At 42.1% G+C, this 27,038-nt stretch overlaps 1 protein-coding gene across 1 annotated transcript in view; it reads right to left on the bottom strand.

Annotated features, from left to right (window-relative positions):
* The window catches only part of TMPRSS12 (transmembrane serine protease 12), a 72,124-nt gene that overhangs the window by 22,072 nt on the left and 23,014 nt on the right, over positions 1 to 27,038 (bottom strand). The window contains exon 3 of the mRNA XM_075591654.1: positions 1,857 to 2,119. Coding sequence (XP_075447769.1) covers positions 1,857 to 2,119 — 263 coding nt within the window. The remainder of the gene's footprint in view (positions 1 to 1,856; positions 2,120 to 27,038) is intronic.

Below are 27,038 nucleotides of genomic sequence, written 5' to 3'. Positions count from 1 at the left end.
ACGAGCCCAAGGAGAGTTTTCAAAGCTGTTTTGTATATAAAAAGCTAATTTTTATAAATAAAAAATGTGCCAGATATCATATCTTGTTAATAGCCAGACTAATTCCCAATAAGTCCTGTCCTTCAAGGCTATGTAGTAAATAAAAATACCACTTATTAGCACATTCACATGTTTGACAGGTCCACACACCTGCCTTTTCCCATTATCTCTTAGCATACAATGCTTCCACTGCAACCAGGGATTCTGGGTAATGACATGCAAATGGAAGCACAGTTACATAGTAGATGAGGTTGAAAAAAAACATGTCCATCAAATTCAACGTATGTTTAAATTTAGATGACGGATACTTATCCTATATTTGTATTTACAGTATAGGACAGTGACAGTGTCACTTTTTGTTTCTTTTCCATTTTAAGCTATATACACAGCTCTGTCGCATAATATGACAGCCCTAATTTTTCGCTATATACAGCTCAACCCCGTTATAACGCGTTCCATTACAACGCGGATCCTCTTATAACGCGATGCAAGCGTGGCTCCCAATTTTTGTATTTATGAATACTTTACAACACGATTATTGGTATCTTAATACTTTATTGTACAATGCATACAATTGTACATTATTTCTAACACGATCCGCTTATAACGCGATGCGATTCTTTGGACCCCAAGCACAGCATTATAAAGGGGTTGAGCTGTACCTGCTCGCCTCTTGTGTTCTGCTCAAGGATGTCTTCTGTCTACCCCTTTCGAATCTAAAGCCCTCCCTGCCTAAAATGTCTGACGTTTTTCCCCATACCTCTGCAATGCCCTTCCTCTCAATATATGACTAGCACCTCCTCTCTCCACCTCAAAGGTCTGTCTCAAAACCCAGCTTTCTAACAATGCATTTTTGTAGCTCCAAAATACTCGACACTTGTATATACGCACTTACAATAGCACATTTGTAAGTTCTCACTACATACCAGTTAGATTGTAAGCTCTTCGGTGCAGGGTCTCCTTTTCCTGTTTCCTTTTATGTTTGAAGTGCATATTCCCATTATGTGTTGCATCTATTACTACTTTGAAATGCTATGTACATGCATGGGGTAATACAAATACTTTTCTTATCTCTTAACACATGCCTAGCTAGTATTTTCTTATGTTACCCTCAGTTGAGGGGGACCTTGTCCACTCGCAGGATTTCACATCTTGAGCACCAGGGGGGCTTTGGCACTACCTCACCGACAAAGAGCAATTATGTGACCTTGGCGGCCCTTAACCTGGGAACGGAAGAGGATTTCTCTTTCATTTCCTTGCACTAAAGATTCTGTCCAGGGCTCCATAGGAACCAGCTCCCTTGGAAAACGAGCTCTTGGGGCTCACAAAGGGTTAAAAAAGGCTCCTTCTTTTGTTATAATATTCCTTTCTACATGATCAAATGCTGTTATGGTCTCCAGTAGAGATCATTGTGGTTTACAGTGGAAACATATGCTATAAATGTACCTATATACAGAGCATGTTTTTAATATAAACCAATTCCTCCACTTTTATAACCCAAACACATTGTCTGTAACCTTATTTAGGATGAAAATGTATTTTATTGTGATACAGGGGTAATTAACTCCACCCACTTCCCAGATTCAAAGGGAACTCGAATACATAATTTCATATTGATAACAGTGAAATGAAATAGAAAGAGACGTAGTGGAGGGCATGCACGAAGCATAATTTAATGTTGTTTCCTGAGGAAATAGAGTAACTAAAACATACCCAAAGTGCCCGTTCCTTAAAGTCCTAAAATGAAGTAGTAAGAAAAAATAATTAGATATGCAATATTTTAATAATTAAATATTTAGGAAAATATATATATTTACCTTCTTGTGTAGTTGAGCCCCATCCTGTTACAAAGCAAAGTGTTGTTGTTTCCATTGGTAGTGTGCTAGTTGCTAAGCAGATTGGCTGAATGTAGTCATTGTATTCTACAAAGCTCTGAAGTTTCAGTAATGTAATATCATTATTCATTGTGGATTCTTCAAAATCTGCATGTATAATTATCTGTTGAATGGGTCTTATTACAGATTTACTGCTTTGAGATAGCATGTGAAGTCCCAAAACAGCTCTCCACATTTTAGGATTTCTGGGAAAGATAAATATGATTAAAACCACAAGTAATATACAGAATACCATACATTGTTCATACTAATATCACTATGTAATGAAGGTGTGTTTGTTTGTTTGATATATATATATATATATATATATATATATATATATATAGTGCTTGACAAATCACCCAAAACTCTACTCGCCGAACCAAAAAAATCTACTCGCCACCTAGTACCACCTCCTACCCCGCCCAGCTTTAAAAAAATACATAAATAAAATTAATTCCTAGTAAGAACATTCGTTTTTGACATAAGTTTATTTATTGTATTACATTATACTACAATTAGTCCTGGTTACGTGTGTGTGTTTGTGTGTGAAAATGTCGGATTTAGAAAAAAAAGCCAGATGTGAATGACTAGTTTACTGAACCCCTTAACCAGTGTCTGGATGCCCTCACTTCCCACTATTTAAAGCAGCAATCCCGCCTGGGATCTTATCTGATCCGCAGTCCCTCAATGTCCAGGTATCCTCATTCCCGCAATGTTACACATTGGAGGGGAGGTGTTCCCTACCTGTCTTCTGGGTTTGGGGGGATTCCGATGTCTCCCGTGTGAAGCTTGAGTCAGATCTGGAAGAAAGCAGTATAGGTTATTTCGGTGTAGGTATAGGGCAGTTAAGATATATAGGGTAAATAAGAGATCCAGAGGGTGAGATGGTGAGAGAGGGTGAGACGGTGAGAGAGGGTAGAGAGACATACAAAGAGAGCACGACACACACACACACACACACACACACACACACACACACACACACACAGAGAGCCACACACACACAGAGCGCGACACACACACAGAGCGAGAGCGCGACACACACAGAGGGAGAGCGCGACACACACAGAGGGAGAGCGCGACACACAGAGGGAGAGCGCGACACACAGAGGGAGAGCGCGACACACAGAGGGAGAGCGCGACACACAGAGGGAGAGCGCGACACACACACAGAGGGAGAGCGCGACACACACACAGAGGGAGAGCGCGACACACAGAGAGAGAGAGCGCGACACAGAGAGAGAGCGCGACACACAGAGAGAGAGAGCGAGAGACAAAGTCAGAGACGGTGAGAGACAGAGTGACAGAGAAAGAGAGGGAGAGAGTCACCCAGTCAGTCATCCCACCACACACACAGACAGACAGACAGACACACACACACACACACACAGTGTGAGTAACAGAGAAAGAAAGAGAGACAGAGTCATCCAGTCAGTCATCCCTCCCCTCACACTCTCAGTGAGTGCGTGAATGAGTGCGCGCGCGAGAGAGTGCGTGTGAGTGAGGGGTTGGATGACTGACTGGGTGACTGTTACTCTCTCACACACGAAACGGAGCTGCTCGGTGAGTCCCACTCACCATCAGAGGTATGTGGGTGACATCTGGGGTCTGCCGGCGACATTGGGGTAATGCGGGGGTATGTGTGGGCATTGGGGTCCAGCGGGGGAACAGCCGCACGGCCACACCAACCTCCCCGATGGGAAACGCTGTAACCAGAGCCCAGCAGACAACTTTGCCTGCACTAACCCCCCAACCCCCGCGCCCGCCCTCCCGTCCCTCTACCTCCCACCCAGGCTGCAGCCATGGGGACGGGAGTCAAAGCTGCCAGGCAGCACGGGAGCGCCGGGGACAAGGGGGGGAAAGGTACGCGCGGGCAGCCAGCACGGGAGCATCGGGGACCGGGGGGGGAAGGAACACCTCCCCGCTACCACCTACACACACCCAGCATTTCACACACACACAGCCAGCATCCGTCTGACACAAGTGGGGGGGAGGGGGTGATGGTAATGCATGAGGCAGGGAGAGTACTTACTTCTTCAATAATCAGCCCTCTAAAGGACGTCACTACTCCTGCTCATATAGAGCAAGCCCCCCTCCCCAAAAAAAAAAAAGTCTTGGCAGCGGGCCAACTCGTGTCAGGCCAATCAAATAAGGGGATTTTTTTTAATTTTTTTTTTTTCTTGGCGGGAGCAGGGCAAAATTGAAAGAGAACCACATGCGTTGCATGGGTGGCCATTACGGATCGCCACCTAGTCAAATCCGATCGCTCCTGGCGAGCGGGCGATCGGATTTGTCGAGCACTGTGTGTGTATATATTATAATATTATATATATATATATATATATATATATATATATATATATATTATAATATATACACACACAGTGCTCGACAAATCCGCTCGCCAGGAGCGATCGGATTTGACTAGGTGGCGATTATAATAAATATACATATATATATATAAATATATATTATAATTATTATTTATATATATATATATATTATATATATATTTATATATTTTCTAGGTCGGGGTTGCTCCTTTAAATAAAGAAATAAACATACAAATAAATTGTCCCAGGCGCTGTGAATAAAGTCCAATGAACCCCAATACCGTGAGCCAATTGGGCAGTCTTTGGTAAGGCTTCCTATGCCAGATAGATGATCCTGATAGTTTGGTGGACAGGCAGGGGTGTTGTCTGATCTGGTGTTATGATGTCTCTGAAATCATAGAGAAAAAAGACAACAGGGCACGCACATGGCGTGGTATGGCTTTTCTCAATCACCCCCCTGCCTAGAACCCTGAAATCCTACTTACAGGATGAGGGCTCTCGAGTACAGTTGAGAGAATCTGTGCCTCACGTCTCCGTCCCTCACGTCTCCGTCCCTCACAGCGTCTCACGGATCCACGTGGTCTGGTCTGCAGGGGTCCCCTCACTCGGCGGTGATGGTAACAGGAATGGTGTACTCCAGCACTCCCACAGATGATAGCGTGCGGGGGGAGGGGGGGGGGTTGGAGACGGGGAAAGAATGTGGAAATAGACTAGTGTGATAACGTACACAGGTTTTTCATTGGTTTGTGATGATATAGATTGTGAGATCAATTAGGATTATTAAAGGAAATTGATTTTAATGTAGTGTCTGTATGGAGAAGTGTTTGGTTGTAGGACAGTATGCTTTTGATAACCCTTCTACATTTATTTGTATATTGGTTCATCATGTGTGTGTATATACTGTGTATATATATATATATATATATATATATATATATATATATATATATATATATATATATATATACACAGTATCTCTCTCTCTCTCTCTGTATATATATACACAGTATATATATATACTGTATATAGTTGCATGATGAAGCCACTGTACAAATTCATGGGTGAAGGGTGGGTATCGGGCCTGTGTGGCTTAACCCCTTAATCACCTTTGCGGTTATTATCTGATAAGGTGTTTAAGGGGTTAATTGATATCTGAATGTACTTGCAATGTATTGGCTTTGTATTGGCAATGTATTTTGTGGACAAGACAAGGATGTTGCTGGCCACGGACACTTCGTATTGATGAGGTCAGTAGTACTTTATTTATTTGTATATGCTAGTTAATGTTTTTAATAATGGGCAATTAATCTATTATCCATATCTGGATAATAGTTATTTTGCACATTATTGTACTGTAGGTGTTGGGGGGGAGGGTGTATGTATTAAATGTATAGGCAAGGTTTATTTTTTTTACATTCAGGGTTGGTTCTGCGTGGGACCTCTGGAGACCACCTGTGGTATCTTCGGGTATCCCAAGGGTATCAGGCTGGTGGTTCCACGGGTGACACATGCGGGGATGACTATGTGTGGTCCCACTTCTGTGGGGGCACCGCGGACCCGTAGTCTGCGGGGATGACGATGTGTGGTCCCACTTCTGTGGGGGCACCGCCGACCCGTAGGTGCGGGGATGATGATGTGTGGTCCCACTTCTGTGGGGGCACCGCGGACCCGTAGTGAGCACCCGTGAGTTCCCCAGACCCCCGAGGGAACCACCCGAGGCCCCGCAGACACCTTTGGGTCTGACCCGGGGCTCCCAGACATCCTTGGGCCTACCGTGGGGACCCAATTGCGGCCCACGGTGACCCAAGGAGACCACCTGGGGGCCATGGTGCTGGCAGGATCCACCAGCAGGCCTCCAGAACCTGTGTAAAAAGGGCTGCTGGTAAACTGTAGGTCTGTCCAGGTGCCCTGCCAGCCCACCGGGGACTCGCGTGGGGCTGCGTTATGAACCCTGTATGTAAAAGAATAAATCTTGTATTTATGGGGGGGCACAGGGGTGGGTAATGTATTTAATAAATATAATGCTGTTTATTGTGGGTCATTGTACTGTTTTTATTGTGGGTACTGGGGGTGGGGGGGGTGTTTCCCCAACGGTATGTGTGTAGGCCTCCCTTGTGGGTACTGACTGGGTGGTTAGGCCAAACGGGGGGGGGGGGGGTTAGTGTGGGAGGGTATGTAGGCATCCCGAGTGGTGGGTGAGGGTGGGTTAACCCCTTAATGACTGTAGCGGTTAATAACCGCTATGGTGATTAAGGGGTTAGGGGACATTACTTTGGATGTTTTAATTTTTGGGCCTGTTTTGCAGAAGCGGAGGGGCCATGGCCAGGATGGGGGGGGGGGTAACGGTATGTGGGTAGGGGGTGAGGGTGGTTAGACCTCACAGTATGCACATTGGGTCCCCCCCCCCCCTCCCCACATTTACATACACTGCACTCACAGCAATACAGGCAGGGAGGGAGATTTAACAGAAACATTAGGGGGAGGGGGCTTTACACAGACCACAGTCAAGGAGGTGGGGTTATAACCCACTCCCCCTCCCCACATTTACATACACTGCACTCACAGCATTACAGGCAGGGAGGGAGATTTAACAGAAACATTAGGGGGGAGGGGGCTTTAAATCTCTCTGCCTTCAGTGTAATCCGTTTAAAGCCCCCTCCCCCTTTATGTTTCTGTTAAATCTCTCTGCCTTCAGTGTAATCTGTTTAACAGAAACATTAGGGGGGAGGGGGCTTTAAACAGATTACACTGAAGGCAGGGAGATACAGGGGATGTACTGTACTGTATGTTGTTTATTGCAATGCTTCAATGTGTGTATAATGTATAATGTTTTTTACAATTAGATAGATGTAATCCTTGGTATTGTAAGGGTTAGTTTTGGTTTTAAATTGTGTTTTCTGGTTGGTACTTACAGTATATATTGATTTTTGTTTACTTGATTGGTTAAAATAGTTGACTTGTTTGGAAGTGTTTGTATTTACTGGTACAGTAGCTTGCAAGGATATTGTTAACATTCATTTGCAGAATGTATATGGTGCATATATTTTATGCATCATTTATACAATGTAAATGCAATGTACTGTGTGGATTGGAATGTTATGTTTTATATTGTAAGATCAGTTAGGATTATTAAATGGATTATTATTATTATTGTCTGTATGGAGAAGCGTTATTTGTAGGACAGTATGATTTTGATAACCATTCTACATTTATTTGTATATTGGTTCATCATGTGTGTGTATATACTGTGTATATATATGTATATATATATATGTATAAATACAGTATATATATATACACAGTATATACTGTATATGTATAGGGATTGTTATTATATATATACTGTATATATACAGTATATATATATATATATATATATATATATATATATATATATATATATATACAGTATATATTTATTTCTCTTCATGTATTTATTTATTTAGATTTATTTATTAATTGTGGGGCTGCTGTGCGTGAATTTTTTTTATTGTGGGTAGCGGGGGTGGGTGAAGGGGGTGTTTGGCCCTTGGTGTGAGTTTAGGACTTGCGGGGGGGTTGCGGGTGCACTTAACCCCTTCATGGCCGTAGCAGTTAGTACCGCTACGGTCGTGAAGGGGTTAAGTGCACCCGCTACCCCCCAGCAAGCCCTAAACAACCACCGATGGGGCTAATACCCCCTTCACCCACTCCCACTACCCACAATAAAAAAAATTCACACACAGCAGCAGCACAATTAATAAATATATCTAAATAAATAAATGAATATAAATAAATACATTTAAAATACATTTTTATTGATAGTGTAGATGTGCAGAGGGTCTCCGAAGCTGAACTGCTGTGGTTTTAGGTCTGGGGACCCCCTGCTCACCGAGATACAGGCCCCTTTAGGGGGTGCCGGTATCCCTCTGCTCTGCTTGGTTTACAAGCCGCGATCACGTGATCGGGCCCTTTAAACGCAGAGGGATACCGGCACCTCATAAAGGGGGCTGTATCTCGGGGAGCAGGGGGTCCCCCGACCTGAAACCAATGCGGTTCAGCTCCGGAGACCCCCTGCACATCTACACTATAAATAAAAATGTATTTCAAATGTATTTATTTATAGTCATTTATTTATTTAGATTTATTTATTTATTTTTTGGCGGCTGCTGTGTTCGAGTTTTTTTTTATTGTGGGTAGCGGGGTGGGTGAAGGGGGTATTAGCCCCAACGGTGCTTGTTTAGGGCTTGCGGGTGGGTAGCGGGAGGGCTTAACCCTTTCATGACCGTAGCGGTATTAACTGCTATGGTCGTGAAGGGGTTAAGTGCACCCACAACCCCCCCGCAAGTCCTAAACTCACACCAAGGGCCAAATACCCCCTTCACCCACCCCCGCTACCCACAATAAAGCGGGCACGGTGAGTTAACCCCTTCATTGCCTTAGCGGCTATCCGCTATGGTAATGAAGCAGCATTTCTGTATTTTAATAATATTGTGCAGGAGCAGCGGGGGTCCCGGAGCATTAATTTCTGGCTCAGGGAACCCTCTGCTCACTGTACAATATTATTAAAATGCAGAAATGCTGCTTCATTACCGTAGCACATAGCCGCTAAGGTAAGAAACGAGTGTTTATTTATATATGTGTTTTATTCATACTGTAGATGTGCAGAGGGTCTCCGGAGCAGAAACGTTTTGGTTTTAGGTCTGGGGACCCCCTGCTCCCCGAGATACAGGCCCCTTTAGGGGGTGCCGGTATCCCTCTGCTTTGTTTACAGGCCGCGATCACGTGATCGGGACCTTTAAACGCAGAGGGATACCGGCACCTCATAAAGGGGGCTGTATCTCGGGAAGCAGGGGGTCCCCAGACCTGAAACCAACGCGGTTCAGCTCCGGAGACCCCCTGCACATCTACACTAAAAATTATTTTAAATACATTTTTATTGATAATGTGCCGATGTTTGCGCAGAGAGAGCAGCGGTTCTCTTTCTGCTGCAAACACATCTCGCCAGGGGACGGCCTATAGTATCATTGATGTGCATATACAGTACTGTATGTGTATGTTAGGGGTTATAGGGGTTGTTGTTATACAGTATATACTGTATATATACAGTATATACTGCATTACAATTCATGAATTTCTCGGCTTCAAAGACAACAGCTCGCAAACGCCCCCATGCGTTTTTACACGGCATTGCAGTATTGCAGCCAGCCGGAATAAAATGCTTAAATCACTGCCGCGGAAATAACGCTATAAACCCCGGGAGAAAATGATACAAAACCGCACATCACCGGGATACTCTGAAACTCGCGGAGCTAGCCAAGTTAGAATAAAGTTGGTCGCCACTGTATATATATATATTTTTTTTCCACATACAAATATTTATTATGTTTATGAATATAAATAATGTTTTCCATCTCTTTATTTAAAGGAGCAACCCCCACCTAGAAAATAAGATGGAATTAATTGCTCAACCTTAGTATTCAAATATTTTCTGTAGTAAGGGGTGCATGGGACTGTGCAACAACAGTACCAAATGATCAAGGAGTGATCATGAAAAGAAACCCCAAATACTTGCACTCTACCTATAATAATAGTAGTAATGAACATAGATAGTTCAAACAAATACTGAATGTTCAGGATTTTATTCCTAGAGGGGTAAAAATCCAAAAAACATTAACATTTTATTAGTTAACTCATTTAAGTGCATATTACGTGATAAAAATAGAAGATTAAAATATCTCACGATGTTCGAGCTATCGCCCTATCTCCTTTATTAATACTGACCTCAAGCTATTTGCCAAGATACTAGTCAAACGGCTCAATGAATATATGGCGTACTTAGTGCACCATCATCAGGTGGGCTATATCCCTACTAGACAAGCTGCAGATAACGTGCGCCGTATCATAGATCTGACACATTCAGCGAGCACACCACTCCTATGCCTCTCTCTAGATGCCAAAAAGGCCTTTGATCGGCTCAACTGGGACTTCTTATTCTCTGTTCTTAAGCATATGGGTTTTGCAGGTCGCTTCCTACAAGCGATCAGAGGTCTTTATCAACACCCCTCAGCTAGAGTCAAATGCGCTGGCCTCATCTCTAATTAAAATAACCAATGGCACTAGGCAGGGGTGCCCCCTGTCTCCTCTGCTGTTTGCACTTTCTATCGAGCCTCTGGCAGCCTCCTTTAGACTGAACCCCAACATCTCAGGGGTGACTATTGGTAACAGCAACTATAAAATATCGCTATTTTCGGACGACGTATTTCTGACCCTTTCACGCCCACTGATCTCTCTCCCAAATTTATACCAATCCCTCGAGGATTTCAGAAGCAGGTCGGGCTTCAAATTCAATCACACCAAGTCTGTGGCATTGGCGGTTAACTTGCCCAATGATACAGTCAAGCTCCTAAAACTCAATTTAGATTTCTCTTGGCAAACTTATTGTATTCCCTATCTTGGAATCAATATAACTAAATCATATGATACTCTCTACAAATTCAACTACCCACAGTTAATTAAAAGTTTGAAGAAGGACTTAGAAATATGGGGTAAATATAATATCTCATGGATAGGCAAAATTGCATCGATTAAAATGAATCTCCTTCCACGCATATTATATTTTTTCTGCACTCTCCCTATTAAGGTCCCATTAGGGGATCTTGAGGACCTCCAGTCCGACATCACAAAATTTATATGGAATAAAAAGCGCCCAAAAGTCAAAAGGGAGGTACTATACAGACCCACGTTGAAGAGGGGGCTGGGCCTCCCCAGCCTGCTAAGATACTATCAAGCCTCCCAACTGAGTCAGATCTTGCTTTGGAACTCTGAGCCGCAAACGAGAGGCTGGGTGGATATAGAAAATGCAGTGTCCAGCCCAGCTGACATTACAATGCTTTTATTGTTAACCAAATCTGGCAGGCTGCCGAGCTCTACCTCCCATCCAGTAATTAGACACTCACTGACACTCTGGGACTGCTTGAAATTTAAAATCAAACTTACAAAAACCTGCTCCCCCATGATCCCGCTTTTTGGGAACCCAGATTTTGACCCAAGCAAACCTCTAAGTGCATTCCAAGCGTGGCAGACAGCAGGGATTACCAGAGTAGGAGACCTATTCACAGTTACTGGGCTTACGCCCTTCCCAGAACTACAAAAAAAGAGGAACCTTCTACCTGCAGAGATATTCAGATGATACCTACAGATTAAACATTTTGTCTCTCAGTTCCACAAAGCAAATGATCCCCCAACACGCACCTACTTTGAATCTCTATTTACGTACAAATCCCAAGAGAGGGGCATGACTTCTGCCTTTTATCATTCCCTAATTAACACGGGGACGGATTGCAAATATATTCATATGCTAACATGGGAGGAGCTGGGTGAGGTTCTGGAAGATGAGGATTGGGCTGACATATGGGAGGCTGCGGCTAAAAGTTCTATCTGCACTGTGGTTAAAGAGAACTCCTATAAACTTTTATTTTGCTGGTATATGACTCCATGCCATATATAACGCCCACTCATCGTCCTGTTTTAGAGGGTGTGGACAAAATGGCTCGATGTCACATATTTGGTGGGATTGTCTGAAACTGGCTCCCTTATGGCAACAGGTTTACATGTTTATCAATAGGCTTCTGAACTCGGACCTGAGACATGACCCTTGGTCTGCTCTACTAGGCAGACAAGTACAAGACATGTCTAGAGCCTCATCCAAACTAATCTCCCACATCATGTCAGCCACAAGATGCTGTATAGCGAGGGCCTTTAAAAACCTGGAACCCCCTTCTCTGTCAATGGTTAAAAACAGAATATGGCATATTGCCACAATGGAGAAACTCACGGCTTACCTAAGGGAGAACTGCGACAGGTTCTCCCAGGTTTGGGACCCATGGTTTGCCAGCGAGGGAGGACAAAGAGATATTAGAGAATTGGCCTGGCTGTAGAGGGGAAGTAACGATACCGTCGGGCTGATCTAGAACTGAGGCATGTCTCAAATAAACCAAAGTATGTAAGGTCTGCTCGGGTCAGCTAATGGGTATGACAGGAAGCATACATGTGAAATAATTTCAAACCTTTGATGAGACAGGTACCACCACTCCCCTTCCCCTCATTTCCCCTTTATTGTTTGGTCCATTATGTTAGTCCAATTTTGTTCATTATGTTTGTCCATTATCATTTAACCACAGAGATAGCAAGGGATACTAAAGAGGGCTCCAGCAACACATATAATTATCATTAGAGCTTGATATGTGGGCTGGGATTTTCTTTTAAGGTTGCTGTTTTACAACATCCCCACTGTACCTATTCTATTTTCTGTATCCCATTTGAAAACTCGCCAATAAAACATTTTAAGTTAAAAAAAAAAAAAATCTCACGATGAGATAGAATGGAAATATCACAAAAGTGGTTCCTATACGTGCACAAGTTGCACAGATACCACGACAAAGCTGTGTAGTTTTAAATCAAATGAGCAGAGTGCAGTACTGTCAGTAGGGTGTCATGGAGTCATTCATCAAATCCTCTCTAAAAATGATCAATGCACTTACTTATAATGTGCCTAAACTACATAGCAAAACACCACAAGCAAAATAGACTAATCACAGACAGCCTACTGGTTGTTGAAACTAATCAGTCAACAGAAAAGACACATTCGGTTGCAGTTTATAACTCTGTATAATTGTATCAAAGTGACCTTCATGTAATTTGATGGTCTCACACAATGTAGGTTATAGTATCACATAACATGCCTAAGACCTCGGACATGGTCAAAAAGACCGTGCTGAGTCGCAGTGAGGGGAAACATTATCCCTATCAGCACAGCTTTAGACGGCGCTTGCGCAGGCGGGTGGAATTGCAGCCGACAGAGAAATTTAAGTTTTCCCGCTGAGGGAAGCGCAGGGCCGGTCATGTGACTGCCAAAAGCCCATGGCAGTCCGTGAGGTCGGTGCCGTGACGTGGCGCGCTAGCCCTGCCTCCTGCCTTGCTCACAAGCGCGCACGCTGACGCTCATGCAGGGACACAAAAAAGATCCTGCTTGAGCAGGAGAGAAGGTGAAGGGAGAAAGGAGCACAGCCATCCGCATCCAGGTTGCATGAAATTAAATAGGGCAACTCCAGGTACAATAAAATCGAAGTATTTATTAAATCAGCTTTGCAAAGGTGTAGGAGAACGAACCAACGCGTTTCGTCCCGCAGGACTTTCTCTGCAGGAGAGCATGAGCGTCAGTGCTGCTCAGCGCTCTTCTTTTCACCATGTCCAAGGCCTAACAGGCATGACCAGAAATTGCAATAGCTTTCAGCATAGTAACTGTTTATACTTTTAGAGTAGCCAGATTATAAATCCTGTTAATGCAGCTATGCTGTATCAGTAGCCCTCACTCACTGCAGTCAGGAGTATGGTAAGTGCATACACGAAACAGGACAAGTAACTACCTCAAAGTTACAGATTTGCAAGCTCGTCAGGAAAACCCCTCATTAAATTAAGATATTCATACAACCAGTTTTTGGAGTCTGTGATTCTACCAGCATTCATCTCCTGCGGCTGACGTTATCCCCGAGGACGTTGCCAGAACCCGACGATAGTTTCGCGCCAAACAGGAGCGCTTCTTCGAAGGGGAGGAGTGTGAACCTAATGCAAGTAAATCGGATTTAAATACCCCCTCCTTAGGTGTGGAGCGAGTGGCGTATTGCACAAATCGCATTGGTTAAGCTCCGTGAAGGTTCTCATTAGTATTAAGGAATGTAGACAGATCTCCTTCAGTCAATAGATCTATATATTTATGATTGAAGAGTGCGGGCCAATATTCCCACGCATGTATAACTCTATAGGATAGAGAGTGAAAGAACTGATTGGAGACTTTTCCATATATTTACAAAATAAAAAATAAAAACAGAAATATATATACTATTATACAGGGGGCGCATATCATGTATTGAAGTATGTAGTAGATCCATAATTTATGTTATAGTATCCCTATATGGTATACAGTATATATTGGTCAAGACCAGGGTAAATAAAGATAAAATTTTGTTGTGTAGGAGTGTGCTACTGCTAGGTGGACTCCCCCTAAGGTCAATACGGTCCATCTGGAGTTAACATATATCTACCTAAATGTTTTACATGTAGGAGTGTACTATAGCTCAATGGTCTGTCTATAGAAACAATACAGATCAATGATTGTTACACTTATTCTCAGAACAGAAAAAATGGGAGAAGTGCCCCCACACTGATGCTGCAATACTGCGATGCAATAGAATATAAAAGTCAATCGAAAATTTGCCAGTATGTAAGAAAATAAACAAAATAAACAAGTGGCTCCTCCTGCATAGCCAATGGAGGTGCAAAGTCGGTGCAGCCACCACCTCACCCGAACTCCGTCGGGATGGCCCTCAAGCCTCCTAGCTGGTAATATCCCCTGACCGAGCTGTATCCGAGGGAGCCGACCTCCCACCTCGGCACTCTATCCGAGGGAGCCGACCTAGGCGCTGTGACCGAGGGAGCCGAATCTCCCACCTCGGACCGCAGGGATGGCAACCCGGGATGCCCGAACCAAGGTAAGGGTAGAGACCTGCAAACCAGAGCCTCCAGCTGTCTCACTGGGTGCCTGCAAATCCTCCCGCGTTGATGTTGCCAGATATCGTGCAGGGGGTGGCGGCTGAAGGGTAACCGGCAGACGTCCACACTACCACGATGGTCGTCTCCGTCAGATCTCTTCTCCTACTGGTGTACAGGTGGATGGAAGGAGTCCCGTCTCTACACCGGCTACACAGGAACCACTATGAAGCTCTGGAGGAAATTCTCCTGATGGAACAGCTGCTGTATGAAAAACCGGATAGGCGTGCGGGAAACGTGTCAAGAGTTTTTTTAAATTGTGTGTCTGTCCATATGGCGTATATGCCCAATAAATAGTTTATTTTAATTTTTTGCCTCCAGCCCTTTTTGCTATCGCAGTGCTCTACCTTCACTCCTGTTATTCTCAGAACAGAATGGGATCAGAATTTAAATAAATGGAGAGTATATGAACCCTTCATTCAACACAAGGGGACTTAGGGTTTGTAAACTGAAGATCCACCTGCATTCTTTCTGGAGCAAATGCTTATCCCAGTCCCCTTTGCGTGGTCCTAGGGGTAAGTGCTCAATGCCTTAGAATTGCAGTACCCTACAATCCCCATGGTGGACACCATTAACGTGCCTTGACACTGGTGTATCGTGGCTATTCCTTACTGACCCAATATGTTCTAAAACACGGACCTTTAACTGTCTGTGTTTTCCCTACATAGAATTTGTCACATTTGCATTTGATGAGATAGATAATTCTTTTACTCACACAATTTTTGAAATCCTTGATCTAAAATGTATTCTGTTTTTTAGAATCTGAAAATGTTTTTGTCGGAGTCATGAAGGCACACGCTTTGCACCTTCCACTGGGGAAAGAACCTTGGGGCTTATGATTCAGCCATATCGTCGTGATGTTTGGTAATGACTCTGAACGACTATCTTTTATGTTTTTCATCGTGAGATATTTTAATTAATCTATTTTTATTACGTAATATGCACTTAGATGAGTTAAATAATAAAATGTTGTTGTTTTTTTTAAATTTTTACCCCTCTAGGAATCAAATCCTGAACATTCAGTATTTGTTTGGACTATCTATGTTCATTACTACTATTATTATAGGTAGAGAGCAAGTATTTGGGGTTTATTTTCATGATCACTCCTTGATCATTTGGTACTGCAACCCCCACCTACCAATTTTTTTTCTTTTAATCTTACCTACACAGGGATCCCATGGTTCCTGAGAGGCGAGCCTGGATAAACTGGGTGTCCACTGGACAAATTGGGGAAACAATATGGCCGCTGGGGTAAAAATAGTCACAGAAAAAATAAACTATAAATATCTCCTGAACCTGGAGGTCCCCCGACATCATAGATGCCAAATTCAGGAAAGATGAACCACAACAATAATATGAAAAAAATGTCAGAGAGGGATTGCTGCTTTAAAGCTTCTAGTTTATACAAGGCCCGGCATATTCATGGTGTTTGTAATAAATAGGAGCTAGAGCCTATCCTAGCTAGGAGACCTGTGTTCAAGATGCCTATAAGAACAGCTGTCACTAGGACATGAACTGGGATCACAAACTATTTTTACATTGGAATTTCCTTAACCTGGGCACTAAAATGTGGTGTACATTGTTGCATTTGTCTTCGTAACATAAATTGACTAAATTGACTAAATAAGGAGATTTTCTGCACATTCAGACAAGAGGAGATTCAGTTTACCTCTGGGCATGGATTAACTGCTTTACTAATGCTGGAGAAGGGTTAATTTTTATTTGGGCTTCCAACACTGAGAGATGGTCAGTATAGAGAGATCTTCATCTGCATTTTCTAATATGCCATGCTTGTAACTTTTACCCTTAGGATAGATTTATGAACCTCCACCAGAATACAGTTTGGCATCTCTGCTGTCATATTTCATATATCAGAGTATTCCTTTCATTCTTGTTGTATCACTGCTAGAATGTCAAGGCGCTAGAGAAGGGAGTCATTTAATTTCCATACAGAAGTAGATGCGAGGACTAAAGTATTGTGAAAAAAACTTCAATGTGTTTATGGAAAGACCATGTAATTGGTTCTACTAGTTTCTTTTGGTGATTTAAACAAGTTACGATCTATAAAACTATAGTCCATTCTGGAGCAAGATGTGTGTGGATTAAAATAAAATGTATAACCTAATAGGCCGTCTGTAGAACAGGTCAAATCGAGGCTATGGAGGGTTATCTTGATGGAAAAACTAACCAGCATATGCCCAGTGACTTTTAGTAAGTTTTCCAGGATATGGGAGCCGTGAATAGCAGTCCTTGGTCATAACTTCCTGAGCGTTATATTACAGGTGTAAATTGTTTAGTTCCCAATAGATAGATAGATGCCTTCGTTTAGTGATAGCGATTTGAGAAATATGTATAGGACTCTATACCAACTTTATATCTTGGCCTTATTTAGCCAGACCCCATCTTAAGGCGTTTCCATCCATATGTGAACTGTGCAACCGTAACTGTTGCTTGTTTTCTAGTTATATAATGCTATAATAATGTATTTTTATTTCCTCCTCCCTTCCCCCTCTTCTTTTGTTCTGTACCCATTCCTACAAGACTTTAAAAAATATTACAATGAAAATTGAGAATAAAAATAAAAATGTATAGTCTCTAGATCAGTGGTTTTCAACTTTTTTTGTTTGTTTAGGGAACTCCAGAATTAGATTGTAAAATTCTGGGGAACCCTTGCACCTGTCGTCCCTGCCTCATTCTCCCCCCGTCTCGCCTCCTGTCAGTTGTCTCTCCCCCCTCACCCCCTCTCACTTACGCACACGCACTCTCCCTCCCACCAGGAGCGACCACGTGTGCTTACCCGATCTTCCTTTCTCTCCAGTCAGTTGGAAGGTGACGCAACTTCCGGGGCCGACCGGAGCAGGGAGAGGAAGGATAGCAGTGACTGGGTGGCAGCTGCGGAGCTCAACAGACATCGGGTCACTTCTATGTGGGGTGCTGCCGGGCCTGGGAGAACATGGGAGAGTTGTCCCAGCTCTCCAACCCCATGCGGCCGTAGAACCCCTGAGGGGTGCTCGCAGAACCGCTCAGTTGAAAATCACTGCATTTCCCTGAATGAACTCCTGAAAGCTATGGTCTCGGGGACCTCTCTAAACCCCTTATAAACTTATTCCTCAGGTGTTCTTGTAAGACTTTCATATTGTACAGGCATTAGCTCATCGAAAAGCAAAAACCTTGTCCACTTCAGGTTCTATTGTCCAGTTGCAATTTCTCCTGCTAAGGCTACGCTTAAAGTGCCGGCGACGTCAGGCTACGGTCGCTGGAAAAATCAAATTGAAATGACTTCCAGCAATCGTGATCAAGCATTCGCGCCGCGCTTACTATAAGCGCACCCGACGGCGGCAATGCATTTGTTTTGAATCAACGTCGCGTCGCTGTCGCCAGCACTATAAGCGCTGCCTAACTCTGCAAGGCCTTTTTGGAATTTAAGTTGTATGGTCTGTTTTATGTTGGTAAAAATGGTCCCTAGGCCTTGTTTTGTTTAAGGCTGCAAATCTCTCTGATTTCAGGCCCTCTTTTATCATGCTAACATGCAGGGGTGCCATCATGTGGGTATGCCAGGGGTTGGTTGAGCTTCTTAAAAACGTGTGCAGCTACTGAGTTTTTTTTGTGTGGTTTCTGCAGCATGTTTGTGTGCTGGGGAGGCTATCACAGACCAAGAGCTCTACTATAATTTCTCCTTCAGTTCTAAGGCCTCGGATATAGTTGGTGTGCGACTAAGCACATGGTGGCGGAGGCTTGGCCGTGACGGCTGGTCGCCCTCATTGGCTGAACAGCTCACGTGACCTGGCACACGCACAACGTCACGCTTCATCGCGCGGGTGGTAGGGCGCTCTATGGTTGGTCCAAACACCAAAGACATCATAGCATAGCGGATATGGGCTGTTTTCTCCATGTGTTGTTGGCCATACCCCACTTTTTCTCTCCTGGACATACTGACCCCCATACTGGTTGAGACCTTTGTAACTCCCAGCTGAGAGCCATTCTGGTCTAAAAGAACCTTATCCCGGAGAAAGTCGGCTACTCTTCTCTCACATTTAACTTTCTTGTTTGTCTCACTAACAATTTCCCTCTAAAATAAGAGTCTTCATTTTAGGTCCAAGGACATCTCTGGAATTCGAACATGATGGAGATCATGCGGATCCGAGCCAAACTCCAAGACAGGGGAGCGCAATCTTTTTCCCCTGCGCCCCCTGCCAGCTGTCCTGCTCTTCGTGCGCCCCCTTACCTTTCTCCCCACTGTAGTTCCCGGCATCTGGGCACCACGGGGCCATAGCAACGTGACGTCACATGACCCCGCGGCGTCATTTGATGCCACATTGCCATGGCGATGCATCTCCAGATGCCGGCTGAACTCTGGTAAGTAAGGTTTACACACTTCATTTAAGTGCCTTCGTGAAGACTGCTGGGCCTCTCTACACCCCGCGCCCATCGCAGTTAATCTCGTGCCCCCCAGCAGTTTGCGCACCGCTTCTCTAAAAAACTGAATGGCTCGATTACATTCCAGATTTACATCATCACAAAGCTGGGTCGCTGAGGTTTGACTCTAAAGAGAGATGTCCATATAGGAGAATTAGAGGTTTAGGTCCCTAGTTCGTATTGTCCCCCTTCTCCAGTTGCTCCCCCTACAACCGTTATGTTGAAATTTACATTGTTGTACATTTAAAATGTAGATTTGGACTGTTGTGGCCCTTCTTGGGTACGGGTTTATCCCCCCCCCCCCCCCCCCACCCAACCTGCACAAGCTCGGTTGCCGGAAAGGTTATCCACCACAGAGACGTTAATGTACAAGCCCTCATTGGTTGGGATATATGGCCTCAAGGTTACCTTTGATGAGTTTTCCCTTCCCCTATTACCATATTAACTCATTCCCATTCCACCCTTTCCTTCCACCCAGCAGTTTGTCTCAAATCCATGTTGGTTATGCAATGTTAAAAACGTATGAGGTACTACTATATAAAACACAAATGGTATTTAATATAATCTCCCAGAATACAAAAGGATTGAACTCCCCGCAGATGAGAAAAGTAGCCTTTCAAGAAATGAAAATGATTGAAGGGAGACTTGGTTCTTTTTCAGGAGACCCACCTGAGACAGAGGGACCAGCACCTTCTCTTTAGTAAATTATACCCCAAAATTTATCAGGCATCATCAAGCAATCAAAAAAAAATGAAGTTGCCCTTCTTATTCACAAAGATTTGAATTTTACTCTACAAACCATTAAAAAATATATAATACAGTTTTGGTAGATACTCGAGAGTGGTGGGCGTACTAAACTCCTCTCCAATCATGATAGTTAACGTCTAAGACGCCCCCCCACCCCAACGAAGGTCAAACACAATTTTTCCAAACTCTGGTTAAATAAATTGAAGCCGTCCAACAGGGCACATTAATCCTTGGAGGCGACTTCAATGCTGTTTTCGATCCATCTATGGACAAGACATCACCCAAATCTATGGCTGTCTTCAGGGGCTCTGCATCCAAGAGCCTGAGAGAGCAAACCAAGTGTCTGGGACTGGTTGACTCCTGGAGACTGCTTAACCCACTAACAAAAAAAAATAAATCTCCTTTTTACTCTCATCCACATAACAGCAACTCTAGAATCGATTACATTTTTATAGATTACCATTTATGTAGGAAAAAGAGCAGATATTTTGTCCTCGGTCTGATCATTCAACAATATTATCCTCATTGGAGAACTTTAATAAAAGGGAAAAAATTCAGCCAATGGATGTTTAGCGAATATTTATTACTAAGTGATGATACAGTAGCTGAAGTCTCAGAGGAGTTGATGCACCATTTTAGCATTAATTCCACTTCAGACGTCCGCCACTCCATCGTATGGGAAGCTCATAATGCAGTGATCAGAGGTAAGTTAATAAACAGGAAAAAAACAAAAACAAATTGATCCCCTGAACTACAAGCTAGAACAATTAGAAATACTCCACAAAAGCACTCTGACAAAACAAATTTATAACCAAATTATACACACAAGAGGTGAGTTGAACCAATTTTTGGCCTCAACAGCAGAAAAATGTTATGATAAAATAAAGCAGATAAAATGTTAGCAAATAAATGAAAAGCAAAACAATATAGATCTAGAATACACAGTAGTCGCACCCAAAAAAGGTGTTACAATCTACGACCCTGAACATATTTACTCCGGGTTTAAAAACTACTATACAGCTCTTTATAATTTACCAGAGAGGCGGAGAGGGACCTCGGAACCTCAATTATGTGCAGACATTGATTTGTTCCTATCTAAATGCAACCTGACAACTTTCAGTTGAAGATACTTTACCGTTAGAATATCCAATCACGCCCCAGAGATATCCGATGCAATTAAATCCCTTAAAGGGAAGGCTCCTCGTCCATATGGATTCTCTAATCTGTATTATAAAAAAATTGCAATGGTACTTGCTCTCCATCTTTCAACAATCTTCTAGCAGGACAAGCCGCTCCTAAAATGATGCTACAGGCATCAATACTGTAGCAATTATTCCCAAAGAAGGTAAAGACTCCATAAATTGCTCCAATTATAGACCCATATCTCTATTAAATACAGATATTAAATTATATGCCAAAATCAATGCAAATTTAATTAATTCAATTTTACCTAAATTAATCCATCCGGATCACGTGGGATTCATAAGAGAGAGACAGGCTCTGGATAACACTAGGCGTTTTGTCAACCTCACCCATATAGCCCACCATTTCGAATCCCAGGCCCTTCTACGGTCACTAGATGCCGAAAAGGCTTTTGACCACCTGAACTGAAAATTCATGTTCGCTACCCTAAAAATAATGGGATTTAGTGAAAAATGTATAGACCATGTCAAAATCCTATATAGCTCCCCCTTGGCCACATTCAAGACCAATACAGTCAATTCCTTCCTATTTGCCATAGATAGGGGACATCCCTGACAGGTTCCATTAGAACCTCTCCTATTTATATCTATTGAACCATTAGCAGTCCTGATCAGAAACAATACTAACATTTCAGGAATTAAAAAAAAAAAAAAAAAAAAAACAGGAATATGAAATAGTTCTATTTGTTGACAATGTAATACTGTCCCTCACTAGACCTTTTATCTCACTCCCTAACTTATTCGAGACCTTAGACTCCTTTGGTGAGCTCTCAGACTATAAAATTAATCAGAGAGATGGTATCCCGTGGAAGGAAGTGCAAACAGTGCACAGCTTGTTGAACCAGAAAAAAAAAAGAAGACGACGGTGGCTGGATCAAGAATTGGTAAAAAATTAACTCTTTATTGGGTCATCCACACAAAACACTCGCAAAGCCCTGTGAGAGGAACCTCTGTCGCGTTTCGAGCTCACCTGCCCTTTGACAAACTGAACAGTAGCACGCTGACTACAGGACACATTACTGCCAAGTGCGAGTACTGTACTTCAAACTTAAAACTGTTTAGATTTTTCAAGTACTCTTAAGCCTATCCAGTCTAGCACCAGGGGAGTGATCTCTACATGAGGTGTTTGGTGGGGTCTGTTTGTCCACTCAGGTTGGTCAGCTTGGTCATCCCACCATATTGCCTTTAATCTAGTCGTTCCTCCCCTTAATTGGAGTATTATATATGACTAGATACACTGGCAAGTATTTCATTTGGAAGATACCTGTATTCGTTGTTGACACTTTGTTATATTATGAAATCTGAAAATGCTACATTCTTTTTGTTCTATGATTATTCATGGTTTTCTATAAAATTAATCATAAAATCCGTAGACCTAAACTTAACTTAGCTAGCCATACAATAAAAGTTATTCAAACCAATTTTGATTTCAAATGGAATTCCAAAAAATTAAATACCTGGGTATCAATCTCACGAAAGCTTACAATACACTATATATATTTAATAATGCTCCTCTTTTTAAACAAATAAACAAAGATTTATCGAATTGGGACTTTTACCAGATATCCTGGTTAAGTAGGATCACATCAGTAAAGATGAATATCCTCCCCCGAATTCTATATTTTTTTTCACACTGTCCTGGAACAGAATTGTACATTTTCTGTGTATTTTTTCTGCCCTCAGGCTGCCAGCTCTCACCAGTGAAAGTTGCATATTTCTCTGTTCTGAAGCAGCCAGTGCTGCTGTGTAGTTGCTACAATATAACCTTTCCACAAGCCACCAGCCAGTTGCCTTGGCAACCGCTCACTGCTCGATTTGGTTTAGCCCTCTCCCCCTGCCTTTCTCTGCTTATTAGTATAGCCCATGGGCTTGTTCCTGTCTGGAAAGGAATGTGTGCTCTCTCTTATCTGCAGACACAGTGAGAAGATGCATCTCCCACTGCTCCTTTAGAAAGGGATTCCTTTTTAACTTCCTCTCACAAGAGCCACTTCTTACCACAAAAACTACATGCAATTGCTTTTATATTTCTGTCAACCCCACCCAATAACGTTAAAGAAAATAGAAGGACTCTGTGGACTTTTAAAGGGGATGAGTTTATGCTACATGGACCTAATAACAGGCTACAGTGGGCTTGGTCCAGAATATCACAGGAGAAACTTTTGACATTGACAGCCATATCACGTGTCTTACAGAATATGTCATTTACGTACTGGAGTGCCCGTGTGGCCTCCAATACATAGGGAAGACAACAAGACCTCTCAAAGTGAGAATTTTAGAACACTTGGGTAACATCAAGAGAAAACTTCCCACACATAGTGTATCTCGACACTATGAATTGTGTCACCAATCAGATCCTAAGAGCCTGAAATACAAAGGGATTGAACACGTTAAACCACACTGGAGAGGCGGTAACAGGGAGTCAGATTTAACTAAGAGAGAAACACACTGGATTTATAAATTAAAAACATTAATCCCGTCAGGCCTCAATGCTGACTTTGAGTTGGGAGTTTTCCTAGTGTAACTATACCTCTTTATAATATAGCTTTTAATACATTTTTTCTTGCTTATGTTTGGAATGAGACGTGAAACTAGTGATGTTAAGATGGGTGAATGTATCCTGTTTCATTGCTGTCTTTCATTTTTTTCCCTTTTTGGTTATTATAATTTTATTACTTTTTCTTTTTTATGCACATTTGTTATATACCGGATTCATTACGGTATGTAATAACCTCTAAAGAATATGATTTGAAATTTTATATATTCTGAAAATAATTTAAAAATCAACTATCAATATTTTTTCCAATAATAAGTATTGCAAAACAATTTAATTTTCAAATAGAGTATTGATTGGGATTTTTCACTGTTCCAAACAATTACTCCACCTTTTATTATTATTTTTTATGCTTTTGGATCATGATACATCACCCGAAATGGCAGTGGACTTTTGCAGTTCTTCCTACTGCTTTACAATTCCATTTTGTGCTCTTTTTAAGATATGTTCTTAATGTCTATTATGTGCTTGCTAACTCTGTTCTCTTTTGTTCCATATATGCTGCTTGGTTGGACCACAAGGATAGCAATTAGATTGTAGTTAGAATTTCAGTGGCCTCTCTTTATTGTATTTTATCTGATTAAATTGTAATAAAGATATTATTATTCTTTTAATATAACCACAAGAGTGAACCATTATTAATCACAGACATCAGTAATGGTTGAAATCTGTATGTATTTTTATATTTTATTCATTTTTTTTGTTATATGATTGTCTGTTAAATTGTGCTCACATTCTTTCCAATATGTACTTTTAAAACTAATGCTGACTAGTATTGTATAAATATTGTGTTTTTTTTACTGTATTGGAGTCTGGCCAGTATACATAGTACTTGTGCAGTATACTTGACCAGTATCCCTCTAGTCAGTTCATAATGTTTTTAATGTTTGTTTATATACCTAATTGTATGCAATGTTTCTCTTCTTTGTTGACTATTTAATGTAAGAGGGTTTGCGATCTGTTGTCCATATCCAACACTGTGTCATTAAGACAATGTGACAGATAGTTTTATAAGGTGTTTGGAAGTTTTTGTCCTGACGGCGGCCATCTTGGATTGGCTCTGTATCATGTATCTCAGGTGATTGTGGTTATAGATACAGTGCACTAACTCTACGTCACCAGAGACCATTATACACCACCAATGAAGAGCACTAACTCTACGTCACCAGAGACCATTATACACCACCAATGAAGAGTAAACTAACTGTATTTAAGAGTAAGTGTAGGATAAGGTGCCAGATTCCTGACGAAGCTAGTTCTCTAGTGAAACGCGTCAAATCGTGGCAGATATCAAGACACGTGGAAGATAGACGCCGAGCTGTTTGTTGCTTCATGCGGCCGCAATCAGGAGCACCTGTGGCAGAGCGTCTCTACTCCCAACCATAGCGCGATTCCTGGAGAGGAAGGGGCGGTGAGATCATCACATGCCTGTACCTTTGAGTCTTTATTGCCTGATATTCTCTTATACTTTGTAAGTGAGCACTTGTGAAGTGTCTTTTAACTAATTAAATTGTTGCACAGTTCGGGCTATGGTGTTTTCGTTCTCTGCTGTAGTGCACCCTATCCAATCCGTCCTGGTCCCCTGACGCTCCTCAACGTGGGACTATTGTTCGTGTACACTTTGTGTGAAATGCCTTTACTCACTGTCTGCTTGTGAGTATAATCTTTGCAGAATTTCATAGGAATATAATTTTTTGCTTTACAGTATTGTACTATTTTTTGTGATTTCTTCTCTTTTACATGTGCATGGTTTCCCGCTCCCTTGTCACCTCCACCCATTTGGTCCAGAATACACACTTACAAAGTTGAGACATTAGGGGGTCTGACATAACAGCATTAGGATCAAAGCAGCCATTTTGTTTGACTATTTTCAGTCCGCCATCTTGTCTTGTCTTTGTGAGTTTCAATGTCATCATTCTATGTGAAGAAATCTGTGTGAAACAGAGAATGGAATGTTTTCGCTCCTAGCTGACTTTATTGATCATTCCTCATCCAATCAGCTTCCAAATTGAAAGTGTAAACAGGCCAGATATTATGAGAGCCTCGTTAGTAGTCTAAGATAAACTGTTTCTCATACAATGTGCCAAGTGCCAGAGCTGACATCACATTTAACCCCATAATGATTTTTTAGCTTACAGACAGTTATCCAGTATTATTATGTATTACAAAATGACATCAGCTTTAGTATTGTTATGTATTACAAAATGAGGTAATATTAGTGACGTGCAAGCCCCCCCATAAAGGGGTGGAGCTTTAGGTTTTAGGGTATAAATATATGGCATAACGTGTTATCTGTTAGAGAGCTTTTTTTCAAAAGCTGTCTCCGTTGTGCACTTGACTTGAATAAATTCACGTTATTCTGTTTCAAGATAACCTAAGACTGTGTTTTTTATTTACGCTTTTCTCAGATGGCGCATTCCGAATAGGGACTCAATATCATCGGAATCGAGCACCCGGATGAATCACTCCTCCATCACTCAAACCTGAGCACTCATATGAATCAAGGTAAAGCTACCTGCATTTTTTAGAAAAACAGCCTGATTAAATTGTTTTGAGTGATGCTTGGAGCTGATTTTTGTACGGTGTCTTATCTGATGTGACGAGTAAGAATCCCTAGCAGTTTCACGTGAATTTATTATTCTCTGTTCCTGTATTCATTTTAAAGTGTAAGAGTTGTTAAGAGTTGTTAGGGGCTAAGGTAAGAGTCCCGTTAAAAGTTTTGGTGTTTTGGTGATGAAGGTGAGTGTTTGTATGCTTAAAGGGATTGTTTTCAGACCGTCCGGGGTTGTGATAAATATTTTTGTTGTCTGAGCAGGACGGGTCCCTGATTGTACATTTGCTCTGTTTTGTCATTAACATACCAAGTGAGTTCATGGATATCTGGTTAGAAAGTCTTATCTGTATCCATGTTATAAAAGTATAAGGTTTATCAGGACTGGGTTGGACCCGCTGAAGTAATTCAAGTTTTTTCTTTGGTATAGTTATGGTGAGAATATATGATTGGGGAACAGTCTCGTGACAGGTCCTTATTTGCATATTTACACTATTCAGAACAATAACATGCCAAAAGAGTTGTACTTAATCAGCTTGCGCTGATTATTGTAACGCTAAATTGTACAGGTTAATTAACAATTGATTGCTGTAGCCGAGGTATTGTACATTGTCAATTAACATTGATTATTGTAGCCAAAGAAGTATTGTACAAGTCAATTAAATTTGATTTCTGAAACAGGGGAATAATGGGAAACCAAAAATTCTCAAAGGATTGTGTGTCTGCAGATGAAAA

The sequence above is a fragment of the Ascaphus truei genome, chromosome 3 (genome assembly GCF_040206685.1).
Source record: "Ascaphus truei isolate aAscTru1 chromosome 3, aAscTru1.hap1, whole genome shotgun sequence".
Classification (NCBI taxonomy): Eukaryota; Metazoa; Chordata; class Amphibia; order Anura; family Ascaphidae; genus Ascaphus; species Ascaphus truei.
This window is presented reverse-complemented; position numbering and strand designations above follow the sequence as displayed.